The 13,354-nt window shown below is 37.9% G+C and overlaps 1 protein-coding gene across 19 annotated transcripts in view; it reads left to right on the top strand.

Moving 5' to 3' along the window:
- BIRC6 (baculoviral IAP repeat containing 6) overlaps positions 1–13,354 on the top strand; it is a 285,292-nt gene that overhangs the window by 121,893 nt on the left and 150,045 nt on the right. For all 19 annotated transcript variants that reach the window (XR_008995888.1, XR_005033811.2, XR_008995886.1 and 16 more), the window contains 2 exons: positions 546–700; positions 1,174–1,300. Coding sequence is in view for 15 of the 19 variants with exons in the window: in XM_036931659.2 (XP_036787554.2) it covers positions 546–700; positions 1,174–1,300 (282 nt within the window). In the remaining 4 variants the exon portion in view is untranslated. The remainder of the gene's footprint in view (positions 1–545; positions 701–1,173; positions 1,301–13,354) is intronic.

Raw genomic sequence — 13,354 nt, 5'->3', positions numbered from 1 at the left:
TGTCCTCTTCAGAACTGTTCCCTTTTAATATAATAACTTTGTAAATATATGAAAAAGTCTCTCAGAGTCACTATATTTCTCTGCCCTCCAGAATATATACTCATATAATTTGTTTGGTGTGTGGCATGGGCATCAAAAATTTTAATGCTTCCTTAGTAATTTTAATGTGCAGTAAAGATGAATCAATTGACCAGAGCCTAGATTATTCTAAAACTGTCTTCTTAAGAGTTAGTCAAGATTCTTCTTTCTCTTCCTTTTCTGTTTTATCAGTTAGGAAAAAAATTGAAAATAAAAATGGCTAGAGAGTAAGGTTCATTTCCCTTTGGTAGATAAATCTTGTGGATTTGGGAGCATCTCTTTAGTGATTGTCTTTTTGACCTTCAAGTAATGTAAAAACAAGTTTTCAAATAGTATAAAAATTAACCATTCTTGGGGATGCAATTAAAATTTTTTTAAGGATCTTCACTTACCTATACATATTAATAGCTTGTTAACATTTCTCCTGATACTTTGTGTATAAAATCATAATTGTGTTTAATTTTCAGTATCACAGTCTCCCACTGGAACAGATGATTCACTTCTAGCGGGTTTACAAGCAGCAAACCAATCCAACCAGCTTATTATACAGTTATCATCTGTCCCAATGTTAAATGTTTGTTTCAACAAACTTTTTTCCATGCTTCAAGTCCATCATGTACAGGTATGACTTCAGGAGAAATGGTGTATTTTTACACATTATTGCCAGCCTAATAGAAAATGAAAATAACTGGGGAGATCATTCTCATACTGACAGGGATGATTTCTTTATTATCTCAGATGGAAAAATACTGGAGATACTTTGATAACCACAGCTCCTCAGTGATAGGTCATTTATAATTTTTGTGATTTTTAAGCTTTACTGCTTTAGTTCCAACTATATATGATACCTACACCTGTATTTAAAGACTTGAATCACCTCATTTAATTTAGAAAACCATTTGTATTAGGTAAATTATGAAGTTTAACTTACTTAAATCAAGAATTTTAAGATGTACTTTGCTTGTCAACTGAAGTAATCAGAGGAATATTTAATAGAAAAGTTACTTATAATGATTCATACTTAAGATTTTTGTTTAAATGCTATTTCATAATATAATAGATACTTTTTTCCTATCAATTTTCATTCTTTTTCAGTTGGAATCACTTCTCCAATTGTGGCTCACATTGAGCTTGAATTCTAGTTCATCTGGAAACAAAGAGAATGGAGCAGACATTTTTTTGTATAATGCTAATCGAATACCTGTTATTTCATTAAATCAAGGTAAGATTTATTAGAAGGAAAATTACTATCAAATAAACTAAAAAGGTAATGATTACTTTTGACTCTGGGCTTATAGTATTTTAGTGAAATAAATTTTTTAATATAACAATAAGTAGCAGGAAAGAGAAAACTATGTTATCTTAAGTCTGTGTGCAACTAAAATATACATTAATCTGTTAATCTTACATTGTGTTTACTGAAAGTATTATCTTTTCATAGGCTTTTCTGTTGCAACTAGTGTTTTTTACAGATGTGTATTAGCTGCTGTAGGAATTACTAAAATTGAAGAAGGATACCAATTTCCTGCAGAAGATGTATTAGTTTGTTTTTTGCTTGGCAAATTTAGGAGTGTGGGAATAGTGGGAGTAGAATCATCTTCTGTAGAAATGGAATTAGCTTTAAGCTCTGGCTCCAGGAATCTATTTGGTATATTTTAAGAAAAATTAAAATGATCATCTCTTCCTGGTGTTTTCTCCTGGAGAGGTATTTTCTGTATCTTGCATGGCTCTCAAATTGACTGTCTTTCAACCTTAGTGATAGCCATGGTGGCTAATGTCGCACTTAAATCTGCATTGTCTCAAAAAAAGCAGCTATATTTTAATTACTGTTTTGCTCTCTTCCACAGTGCTAATAATTATTATAAATTTCATTCCCATTGCTATTTTTAGCTTTGTTATGAAAAACAATAAACATAAACCAGAGTAAATGAGTAAAAATGTAAATAACTATTTCTTACCTTCATTGGGTATCTAGTTAGTATTCAAACTTTAAATTGTCTCAACTGTTAAAAAATTTTTTTAAATTTGAAATAGAATCCACATAAGCTGTACAAATATTAATTCATTAAGTTTGTTTAAATCCCACTTAATTATATAGGCTCCCTCCATGTCATTTTTTTTCTTTTTTTAAATAATTATTTTTTATTGAAGGGTAGTTGACGCACAGTATTACATTACATTAGTTTCAAGTGTACAACACAGTGGTAAAACATTTATATACATAATTCTAGGTTCCAGCTCTCACCCTACCAAGCTGTTAACAATATCTTGACTATATTCCTTATGCTATACATTACATCCCGGTTACTTATTTATTTTACCATTGGAAGTCTGTCCTTTTTTTTTTTTTTTTTTTGTGAGGGCATCTCTCATATTTATTGATCAAATGGTTGTTAACGACAATAAAATTCTGTATAGGGGAGTCAATGCTCAATGCACAATCATTAATCCACCCCAAGCCTAATTTTCGTCAGTCTCCAATCTTCTGAGGCATAACATACAAGTTCTTACATGTAGAACAAATTCTTACATAGTGAATAAGTTACATGGTGAACAGTACAAGGGCAGTCATCACAGAAACTTTCGGTTTTGCTCATGCATTATGAACTCTAAACAGTCAGTTCAAATATGAATACTCATTTGGTTTTTATACTTGATTTATATGTGGATACCACATTTCTCTCTTTATTATTATTATTTTTAATAAAATGCTGAAGTGGTAGGTAGATACAAGATAAAGGTTGAAAACATAGTTTAGTGTTGTAAGAGAGCAAATGTAGATGATCAGGTGTGTGCCTGTAGACTATGTGTTAATCCACGCTAGACCAGGGCAATAAAACATCCACGTATGCAGAAGATTTCTCTCAGAACAGGGGGGGTGAGGTTCTAAGCCTCACCTCTGTTGATCCCCAATTTCTCACCTGATGGCCCCCCTGCGACTGTGCCTGTCTTAGGTTGTTCCTCCCTTGAGGAATCTTACCCGTCTCTGGCTAACCAGTCATCTTCTGGGGCCATACAGGGAAATGTGAAGTTGGTAAGTTAGAGGGAAGCCTTATTGTTTGAAAAGGTTAGCTTTTTACTTCTTTGCATATTTATGCCCTGTGGCTTCTATGCCCAGCATTTGTCTTGAGGTATCTTTACCAGTTGGAAGAATTATGATACTCGGTAAATTTGATATGAGGCACGAATTCTATTTAAGGGTTGTAATTAGGAAGGAAGAAGAAAAGCTATAGAAGTAGCAGGCGGAAGAAAACATGGGAAGATTGATTATTTCTTTGACATATCTTCTTGTAGAGTACTTCAGCATGTATAGGTTTTAAGCTACTACTTAAATTGCGCACACACATTAACATAATAGGAGTATAGTTACATAACCAAAGCACACCTGTAATTACCAGCCATCTACAGTGAAACCAAGAAAACCAGTTAGGCACCTTAGGCATTTGTGAAAACTTATCTATGATATGGTGGATATTGTCCAACTGAATTTGAACAGTCTGAGAGAAATCAGACAAATTAAAACAACCCATTCCTGGGGACTGTTCACATGCCATATGTTCTTTTAACAGTAAATAGTCTGTAGTTGTAAGACTTTGGAGCGCTACAATTTGCACTTCTCCAAATTCTTGGTTGAGTTCCAACAGTATAGTTCCAGTCAAATTTGTTGTTTTACTGTATGCACAGGTCAGCTTAGATATCTCCTTCCTCATTCCCATGGCAAGTCCAGGAACTGGTGGGATGAGTGCATCTACAGCTGTAGCAGTGCGTGGATCTTCGTTGGGGTTTTTTGATGATCATCTTCTGGCATGAGTCTTCCAGAGAGTGCAGATGTTGGAAGTTCTTTTTCATATCGTATCTTAGTTCATTTTCGGGGTAGCCCAATTAGGCTTTGATCCTCTGTATAAACACAAACAGACCCTTTGTCTACACTTTTATATGCCCTTTATACCCTTGTGTAGAACTCGTTGGAGGTTACCACACAGGAACTGCCCTTTTTTTTTTTTTTTTTTTTTGCTTTGTTTTTGGTATCACTAATCTACACTTACATGACGAATATTATGTTTACTAGGCTCTCCCCTATACCAGGTCTCCCCTATAAACCCCTTTACACTCACTGTCCATCAGCATAGCAAAATGTTGTAGAATCACTACTTGCCTTCTCTGTGTTGTATAGCCCTCCCTTTTCTCCTACCCCCCCATGCATGTTAATCTTAATACCCCCCTACCTCTCCCCCCCTTATCCCTCCCTACCCACCCATCCTCCCCAGTCCCTTTCCCTTTGGTACCTGTTAGTCCATTCTTGAGTTCTGTGATTCTGCTGCTGTTTTGTTCCTTCAGTTTTTCCTTTGTTCTTATATTCCACAGATAAGTGAAATCATTTGGTATTTCTCTTTCTCCGCTTGGCTTGTTTCACTGAGCATAATACCCTCCAGCTCCATCCATGTTGCTGCAAATGATTGGATTTGCCCTTTTCTTATGGCTGAGTAGTATTCCATTGTGTATATGTACCACATCTTCTTTATCCATTCATCTATTGATGGACATTTAGGTTGCTTCCAATTCTGGGCTATTGTAAATAGTGCTGCAGTAAACATAGGGGTGCATCTGTCTTTCTCAAATTTGATTGCTGCGTTCTTAGGGTAAATTCCTAGGAGTGGAATTCCTGGGTCAAATGGTAAGTCTGTTTTGAGCATTTTGATGTACCTCCATACTGCTTTCCACAATGGTTGAACTAATTTACATTCCCACCAGCAGTGTAGGAGGGTTCCCCTTTCTCCACAGCCTCGCCAACATTTGTTGTTGTTTGTCTTTTGGATGGCAGCCATCCTTACTGGTGTGAGGTGATACCTCATTGTAGTTTTAATTTGCATTTCTCTGATAATTAGTGATGTGGAGCATCTTTTCATGTGTCTGTTGGCCATCTGTATTTCTTTTTTGGAGAACTGTCTTCAGTTCCTCTGCCCATTTTTTAATTGGGTTATTTGTTTTTTGTTTGTTGAGGCGTGTGAGCTCCTTATATATTCTGGACGTCAAGCCTTTATCGGATGTGTCATTTTCAAATATATTCTCCCATACTGTAGGGATCCTTCTTGTTCTATTGATGGTGTCTTTTGCTGTACAGAAGCTTTTCAGCTTAATATAGTCCCACTTACTCATTTTTGCTGTTGTTTTCCTTGCCCGGGGAGATATGTTCAAGAAGAGGTCACTCATATTTATGTCGAAGAGGTTTTTGCCTATGTTTTCTTCCAAGAGTTTAATGGTTTCATGGCTTACATTCAGGTCTTTGATCCATTTTGAGTTTACTTTTGTATATGGGGTTAGACAATGGTCCAGTTTCATTCTCCTACATGTAGCTGTCCAGTTTTGCCAGCACCACCTGTTGAAGAGACTGTCATTTCGCCATTGTATGTCCATGGCTCCTTTATCAAATATTAATTGACCATATACGTCTGGGTTAATGTCTGGATTCTCTAGTCTGTTCCATTGGTCTGTGGCTCTGTTCTTGTGCCAGTACCAAATTGTCTTGATTACTATGGCTTTATAGTAGAGCTTGAAGTTGGGGAGTGAGATGCCCCCTACTTTATTCTTCTTTCTCAGGATTGCTTTGGCTATTCGGGGTCTTTGGTGTTTCCATATGAATTTTTGAATTATTTGTTCCAGTTCATTGAAGAATGTTGCTGGTAGTTTGATAGGGATTGCATCAAATCTGTATGTTGCTTTGGGCAGGATGGCCATTTTGACGATATTAATTCTTCCTAGCCACGAGCAAGGGATGAGTTTCCATCTGTTAGTGTCCCCTTTAATTTCTCTTAAGAGTGACTTGTAGTTTTCAGAGTATAAGTCTTTCACTTCTTTGGTTAGGTTTATTCCTAGGTATTTTATTATTTTTGATGCAATTGTGAATGAAGTTGTTTTCCTGATTTCTCTTTCTGTTGGTTCATTGTTAGTATATAGGAAAGCCACAGATTTCTGTGTGTTGATTTTGTATCCTGCAACTTTGCTGTATTCCGATATCAGTTCTAGTAGTTTTGGGGTGGAGTCTTTAGGGTTTTTTATGTACAGTATCATGTCATCTGCAAATAGTGACAGTTTAACTTCTTCTTTACCAATCTGGATTCCTTGTATTTCTTTATTTTGTGTGATTGCTGTGGCTAGGACCTCCAGTACTATGTTAAATAACAGTGGAGAGAGTGGGTATCCCTGTCTAGTTCCCGATATCAGAGGAAATGCTTTCAGCCTCTTGCTGTTCAATATAATGTTGGCTGTGGGTTTATCATAGATGGCCTTTATTATGTTGAGGTACTTGCCCTCTATTCCCATTTTGTTGAGAGTTTTTGACATGAATGGATGTTGAACTTTGTCAAATGCTTTTTCAGCATCTATGGAGATGATCATGTGGTTTTTGTCTTTCTTTTTGTTGATGTGGTGGATGATGTTGATGGACTTTCGAATGTTGTACCATCCTTGCATCCCTGGGATGAATCCCACTTGGTCATGGTGTATGATCCTTTTGATGTATTTTTGAATTCGGTTTGCTAATATTTTGTTGAGTATTTTTGCATCTACGTTCATCAGGGATAGTGGTCTGTAGTTTTCTTTTTTGGTGGGGTCTTTGCCTGATTTTGGTATTAGGGTGATGTTAGCTTCATAGAATGAGTTTGGGAGTATCCCCTCCTCCTCTATTTTTTGGAAAACTTTAAGGAGAATGGGTATTATGTCTTCCCTGTATGTCTGATAAAATTCCGAGGTAAATCCATCTGGCCCGGGGGTTTTGTTCTTTGGTAGTTTTTTGATTACCGCTTCAATTTCGTTGCTGGTAATTGGTCTGTTTAGATTTTCTGTTTCTTCCTGGGTCAATCTTGGAAGGTTATATTTTTCTAGGAAGTTGTCCATTTCTCCTAGGTTTCCCAGCTTGTTAGCATATAGGTTTTCATAGTATTCTCCAATAATTCTTTGCATTTCCGTGGGGTCCGTCGTGATTTTTCCTTTCTCGTTTCTGATACTGTTGATTTGTGTTGACTCTCTTTTCTTCTTAATAAGTCTGGCTAGAGGCTTATCTATTTTGTTTATTTTCTCGAAGAACCAGCTCTTGGTTTCATTGATTTTTGCTATTGTTTTATTCTTCTCAATTTTATTTATTTCTTCTCTGATCTTTATTATGTCCCTCCTTCTGCTGACCTTAGGCCTCATCTGTTCTTCTTTTTCCAATTTTGATAATTGTGACATTAGACCATTCATTTGGGATTACTCTTCCTTTTTTAAATATGCTTGGATTGCTATATACTTTCCTCTTAAGACTGCTTTTGCTGTGTCCCACAGAAGTTGGGGCTTAGTGCTGTTGTTGTCATTTGTTTCCATATATTGCTGGATCTCCATTTTGATTTGGTCATTGATCCATTGATTATTTAGGAGCGTGTTCTTAAGCCTCCATGTGTTTGTGAGCCTCTTTGCTTTCTTTGTACAGTTTATTTCTAGTTTTATGCCTTTGTGGTCTCAAAAGTTGGTTGGTAGGATTTCAATCTTTTGGAATTTTCTGAGGCTGTTTTTGTGGCCTAGTATGTGGTCTATTCTGGAGAATGTTCCATGTGCACTTGAGAAGAATGTATATCCCGCTGCTTTTGGATGTAGAGTTCTATAGATGTCTATTAGGTCCATCTGCTCTGCTGTGTTATTCAGTGCTTCCGTGTCCTTACTTATTTTCTGCCCAGTGGATCTATCCTTTGGGGTGAGTGGTGTGTTGAAGTCTCCTAGAATGAATGCATTGCAGTCTATATCCCACTTTAGTTCTGTTTGTGTTTGTTTCACATATGCTGGTGCTCCAGTGTTGGGTGCATATATATTTAGAATGGTTATATCCTCTTGTTTGACTGAGCCCTTTATCATTATGTAGTGTCCTTCTTTATCTCTTGTTACTTTCTTTGTTTTGAAGTCTATTTTGTCTGATATTAGTACTGCAACCCCTGCTTTCTTCTCACTGTTGTTTGCCTGAAATATGTTTTTCCATCCCTTGACTTTTAGTCTGTACATGTCTTTGGGTTTGAGGTGAGTTTCTTGTAAGCAGCATATAGATGGGTCTTGCTTTTTTATCCATTCTGTTACTCTGTGTCTTTTGATTGGTGCATTCAACCCATTAACATTTAGGGTGACTATTGAAAGATATGTACTTATTGCCATTGCAGGCTTTAAATTCGTGGTTACCAAAGGTTCAAGGTTAGCCTCTTTAGTATCTTACTGCCTAAGTTAGCTCGCTTATTGAGCTGTTATATACACTGTCTGGAGATTCTTTTCTTCTCTCCCTTCTTGTTCCTCCTCCTCGATTCTTCATATGTTGGGTGTTTTGTGCTGTGCTCTTTCTAGGAGTGCTCCCATCTAGAGCAGTCCCTGTAAGATGTTCTGTAGAGGTGGTTTGTGGAAAGCAAATTCCCTCAGCTTTTGTTTGTCTGGGAATTGTTTAATCCCACCGTCATATTTGAATGGTAGTCGTGCTGGATACAGTATCCTTGGTTCAAGGCCCTTCTGTTTCATTGTATTAAATATATCATGCCATTCTCTTCTGGCCTGTAGGGTTTCTGTTGAGAAATCTGACGTTAGCCTGATGGGTTTCCCTTTATAGGTGACCTTTTTCTCTCTAGCTGCCTTTAACACTCTTTCCTTGTCCTTGATCTTTGCCATTTTTATTATTATGTGTCTTGGTGTTGCCCTTCTTGGATCCTTTCTGTTGGGGGTTCTGTGTATTTCCGTGGTCTGTTCGATTACTTCCTCCCCCAGTGTGGGGAAGTTTTCAGCAATTATTTCTTCTAAGATACTTTCCATCTCTTTTCCTCTCTCTTCTTCTTCTGGGACCCCTATAATATGGATATTGTTCCTTTTGGATTGGTCACACAGTTCTCTTAATATTGTTTCATTCCTGGAGATCCTTTTATCTCTCTCTCTGTCAGCTTCTATGCGTTCCTGTTCTCTGATTTCAATTCCATCAATGGCCTCTTGCATTCTATCCATTCTGCTTATAAATCCTTCCAGAGTTTGTTTCATTTCTGCGATCTCCTTTCTGGCATCTGTGATCTCCTTCCGGACTTCATCCCATTTCTCTTGTGTATTTCTCTGCATGTCTGTCAGCATGTTTATGATTCTTATTTTGAATTCTTTTTCAGGAAGACTGGTTAGGTCTGTCTCCTTCTCTGGTGTTGTCTCTGTGATCTTTGTCTGCCTGTAGATTTGCCTTTTCATGGTGATAGGAATAGTTTGCAGAGCTGGGACGAGTGACGGCTGGAAGGACTTCCTTTCTTGTTTGTTTGTGGCACTCCTCTCCTGGGAGAACAGCGACCTCTAGTGGTTTGTCCTGTGCAGCTGTGCGCAGATAGTGTTTCAGCTTCCTGCTCGGCTGCTATGGAGTTAATCTCCGCTGTTGCTGTGGGCGTGGCCTGGCTCGGGCAGCTACTCCAAAATGGTGGAGTCGCGTTGGAGCAGGAGCGGCTGGGAGGCTATTTATCTCCGCAAGGGGCCTCCCTGCTCCCTGCAGCCCAGGGGTTAGGGTGCCCAGAGATCCCCGGATTCCCTACCTCTGGATTAAGTGATCCGCCCTGCCCCTTTAAGACTTCCAAAAAGCACCCGCCAAAACAAAACAACGACCACCAAAAAAAAAAAGAAAAAAATTTTTTTAATTAAAAAAAAAAAGAAAGTTTTTAATTAAAAAAAAAAATAAGGTGGTTGTTCGTTTTTCTTTATTCTCCGGTGCCAGCCTCAGGCCTCTGCTCACCGGTCTTTCTGCCCTGTGTCCCTAGTATTGGGGTCCCTATCCCTTTAAGACTTCCAAAAAGTGCTCGCCAAAACAAAACAGTAAAAAAGCAAAAAGAAAATGGTCGCGCACTTTTCTTATGTCTTCTGGCGCCCAGCCTCCAGTGCCTGCTCACTGTTCTTGCTGCCCTGTTTTCCTAGTATCGAGCGCCCTGCACTCTGGCCCGGATGGCGGGGGCTGGGTGTTCGGCAGTCCTGGGCTCCGTTTCCCTCCCGCTCTGCCTATTCTTCTCCCGCCGGGAGCTGGGGGGAGGGGCGCTGGGCTCCCGCGGGGCCGGGGCTTGTATCTTACCCCCTTCACGAGGCGCTGGGTTCTCTCAGGTGCAGATGTGGTCTGGATATTGTCCTTTGTCCTCTGGTCTTTATTCTAGGAAGGGTTGTCTTTGTTATATTTTCATAGATATATGTTGTTTTGGGAGGAGATTTCCGCTGCTCTTCTCACGCCGCCATCTTCCGCCCCTCCCCTCCCTCCATGTCATTTTTATCTCCTTGTAAAGTTATTTGCCACAGAATTTGGTCATTTGTCTTTCAGGATTTCAAGGGTCCTATTATTTAATGACTGTATCTCTGTGACATCCTTGAACTGGTAGTTAGGCCAGAAGCTTAATTGATGTTTTTCTTTTCTTTCTTTCTTTATTTTTATCAAGGTATCATTGATATACACAGTTCTGAAGGTTTCACATGAAAAACTACATTCCTCCATATTATCAAGTACCCCCCATACTCCATTGAAGTCACTGTCCATCAATGTACTAAGATGCCACAAAGTCACTACTAGTCTTCTCTGTGCTACGCTGTCTTCCCCATGACCCCCACCTCCCCCGCTGCAAACCATGTGTACCAATCATAATACCACTCAATTGCTTCTCCCTCCCTCCCCCTTCTCCCCTTTGGTAATTGCTAGTCCCTTCTTTGAGTTTGTTAGTCTGCTGCTGTTTTGTTCCTTCAGTTTTGCTTCATTATTACACTCCACAAATGAGGGAAATCATTTTGTACTTGTCTTTCTCCAACTGGCTTATTTCACTGAGCATAATACCCTGCAGCTCCATCCATGTTCTTGCAAATGGTAGGATTTGTTTCTGTCTTATGGCTGAATAATATTCCATTGTGTATATGTACCACCTCTTCTTTATCCATTCATCTGCAGATGGACACTTAGGTTGCTTCCATTTCTTGGCTATTGTAAATAGTGCTGTGATAAACATAGGGGTGCATATGTCATTTTGAATCTGACAACTTGTTATCCTTGGGTAAATTCCTAGGTAAGGAATTCCCAGGTTAAATGGTATTTCTATTTTTAATTTTATAGGAATCTCCATATTGTTTTTCACAATGGTTGAACTAATTTACATTCCCACCAGCAGTGTAGGAGTGTTCCCCTTACTCCGCATCCTCTCCAGCATTTGTTGTTCCTAGTCTATTCTATCTTGGCTGTCCTAGCTGATGTGAGGTGTTATCTCATTGTGCTATTAATTTTCATTTCCCTGTTGATTAGTGATGTGGAGCATCTCTTCATGTGCCTGATGGCCATCTGAATTTCTTCTTTGTAGAAGTGTCTGTTCATATTCACAGCCCACTTTTTAATTGTATTATTTGCTTTTTGGGTGTTGAGGCATGTGAGTTCTTTATATATTTTGGATGTTAACCCCTTGACAGATATGTCAATTACAAATATATTCTCCCATACTGTAGGACACCTTTTTCTTCTGCCAAGGGTGTCCTTTGCTGTACAGAAGCCTTTTACCTTGATGTAGTCCAATTTTTTCATTTTTGCTTTTGTTTCCCTTGCCTGAGGAGATGTGTTCAGGAAAAAGTTGCTCATGTTTATATTCAAGAGATTATGCCTCTGTTTTCTTCTAAGAATTTTATGCTTTCATGACTTACATTCATGTTTCTGATCCATTTCAAGTTTACTTTTGTGTATGGGGCCAGTAGCAAATTGTCTTGATTATAGTGGCTTTGTAGTAGAGTTTGAAGTTGGGGAGTGTAACCAGCAGCCTCCTCCCACTTTATTCTTCCTTCTCAGGATTGTTTTGGTATTCAGAATTCTTTTGTGGTTCCATATGAATTTTAGAACTATTTGCTCTAGTTCATTGAAGAATGCCATTGGTATTTTGATAGGGATTGCATTAAATGGAATGGCCATTTTGACAATATTAATTCTTCCTATCCATGAGCACGGGATGTATTTCCATTTATTGGTATCTAATTTCTCTCATAAGTGTCTCGTAGTTTTCAGGGTATAGGTCTTTCACTTCCTTGGTTAGGTTTATTCCTTCTTTTTGATGCAATTGTGAATGCCATTGTTCTTTTGATTTTTCTTAGTGCTAGTTCATTGTTAGTATATAGGAATGCAACTGATTTCTGTGCATTAATTTTGTATTCTGCAACTTTGTTGAATTCAGTTACTATAGTATTTTTGGGTTGGATTCTTTAGGGTTTTCTGTGTACAATATCATGTCATCTGCAGTGACTCCTTTTATTTCTTTGTGTTCTCTGATTGCTGTGGCTAGGACCTCTAGAACTATGTTGAGTAAAAGTGGTGAGAGTGGGCATCCTCGTATTGTTCCCAATCTTAAAGGAGAAGTCTTCAGCTTCTCACTGTTAAGTATGATGTTGACTGTGGTTTTTTCATATATGGCCTCTATTGTGTTGAGGTACTTGCCCTCTGTACCCATTTTGTTGAGAGGTTTTATCATGAATGGATGTTGAATTTTGTCAGCATCTATGGAGATGATCATGTAGTTTTTGTCCTTCTTTTTGTAGATGTGGTAGATGATGTTGATGAATTTTCTAATATTGTACCATCCTTGCATCCCTGGAATAAATCCTACTTGATCATGATGGCTTTTTGATATATTTTTTAATTCGGCTTGCTAGTATTTTGAAGAGTATTTTTTCATCTATGTTCATTAGGTATGTTGGTCTGTAATTTTCTTTTTTTGTGGTGTTTTGTTTGATTTTGGTATTAGAGTGATGCTGGCCTCATAGAATGAGTTTGGAAGTATTCCCTCCTCTTCTACTTTTTTGAAAACTTTAGGGAGGATGGGTATTACGTCTTCACTAAATGTTTGATAAAATTCTGCGGTGAAGCCATATAGTCCAAGTGTTTTGTTCTTAGATAGTTCTTTGATTACCAGTTCAATTTTGTTGCTGGTAATTGGTTTGTTCAGATTTTCTGTTTCTTCCTGAGTCAGTCTTGGAAAGTTGTATTTTTCTAGGAAGTTGTCCATTTCTTCTAGGTTATACAGTTTTTTAGCATATAATTTTTCATAGTATTTTCTAATAATTCTTTGTATTTCTGTAATGTCCATAGTGATTTTTCCTTTCTCATTTCTGATTCTGCTTATGTGCGTAGACTCTCTTTTTTTCTTGATAAGTCTGGTTAGGGGTTTATTTATTTTGTTTATTTTCTTGAAGAACCAGCTCCTGCTTTCATTGTTTCTTACTATTGTTCTATTCTTGATTTTATTTATTTTGC

Source organism: Manis pentadactyla, chromosome 2 (genome assembly GCF_030020395.1).
Source record: "Manis pentadactyla isolate mManPen7 chromosome 2, mManPen7.hap1, whole genome shotgun sequence".
In the NCBI taxonomy this organism is placed as follows: Eukaryota; Metazoa; Chordata; class Mammalia; order Pholidota; family Manidae; genus Manis; species Manis pentadactyla.
The sequence above is the reverse complement of the archived record's forward strand: the minus strand, read 5'-3'. Positions and strand labels throughout refer to the sequence as shown.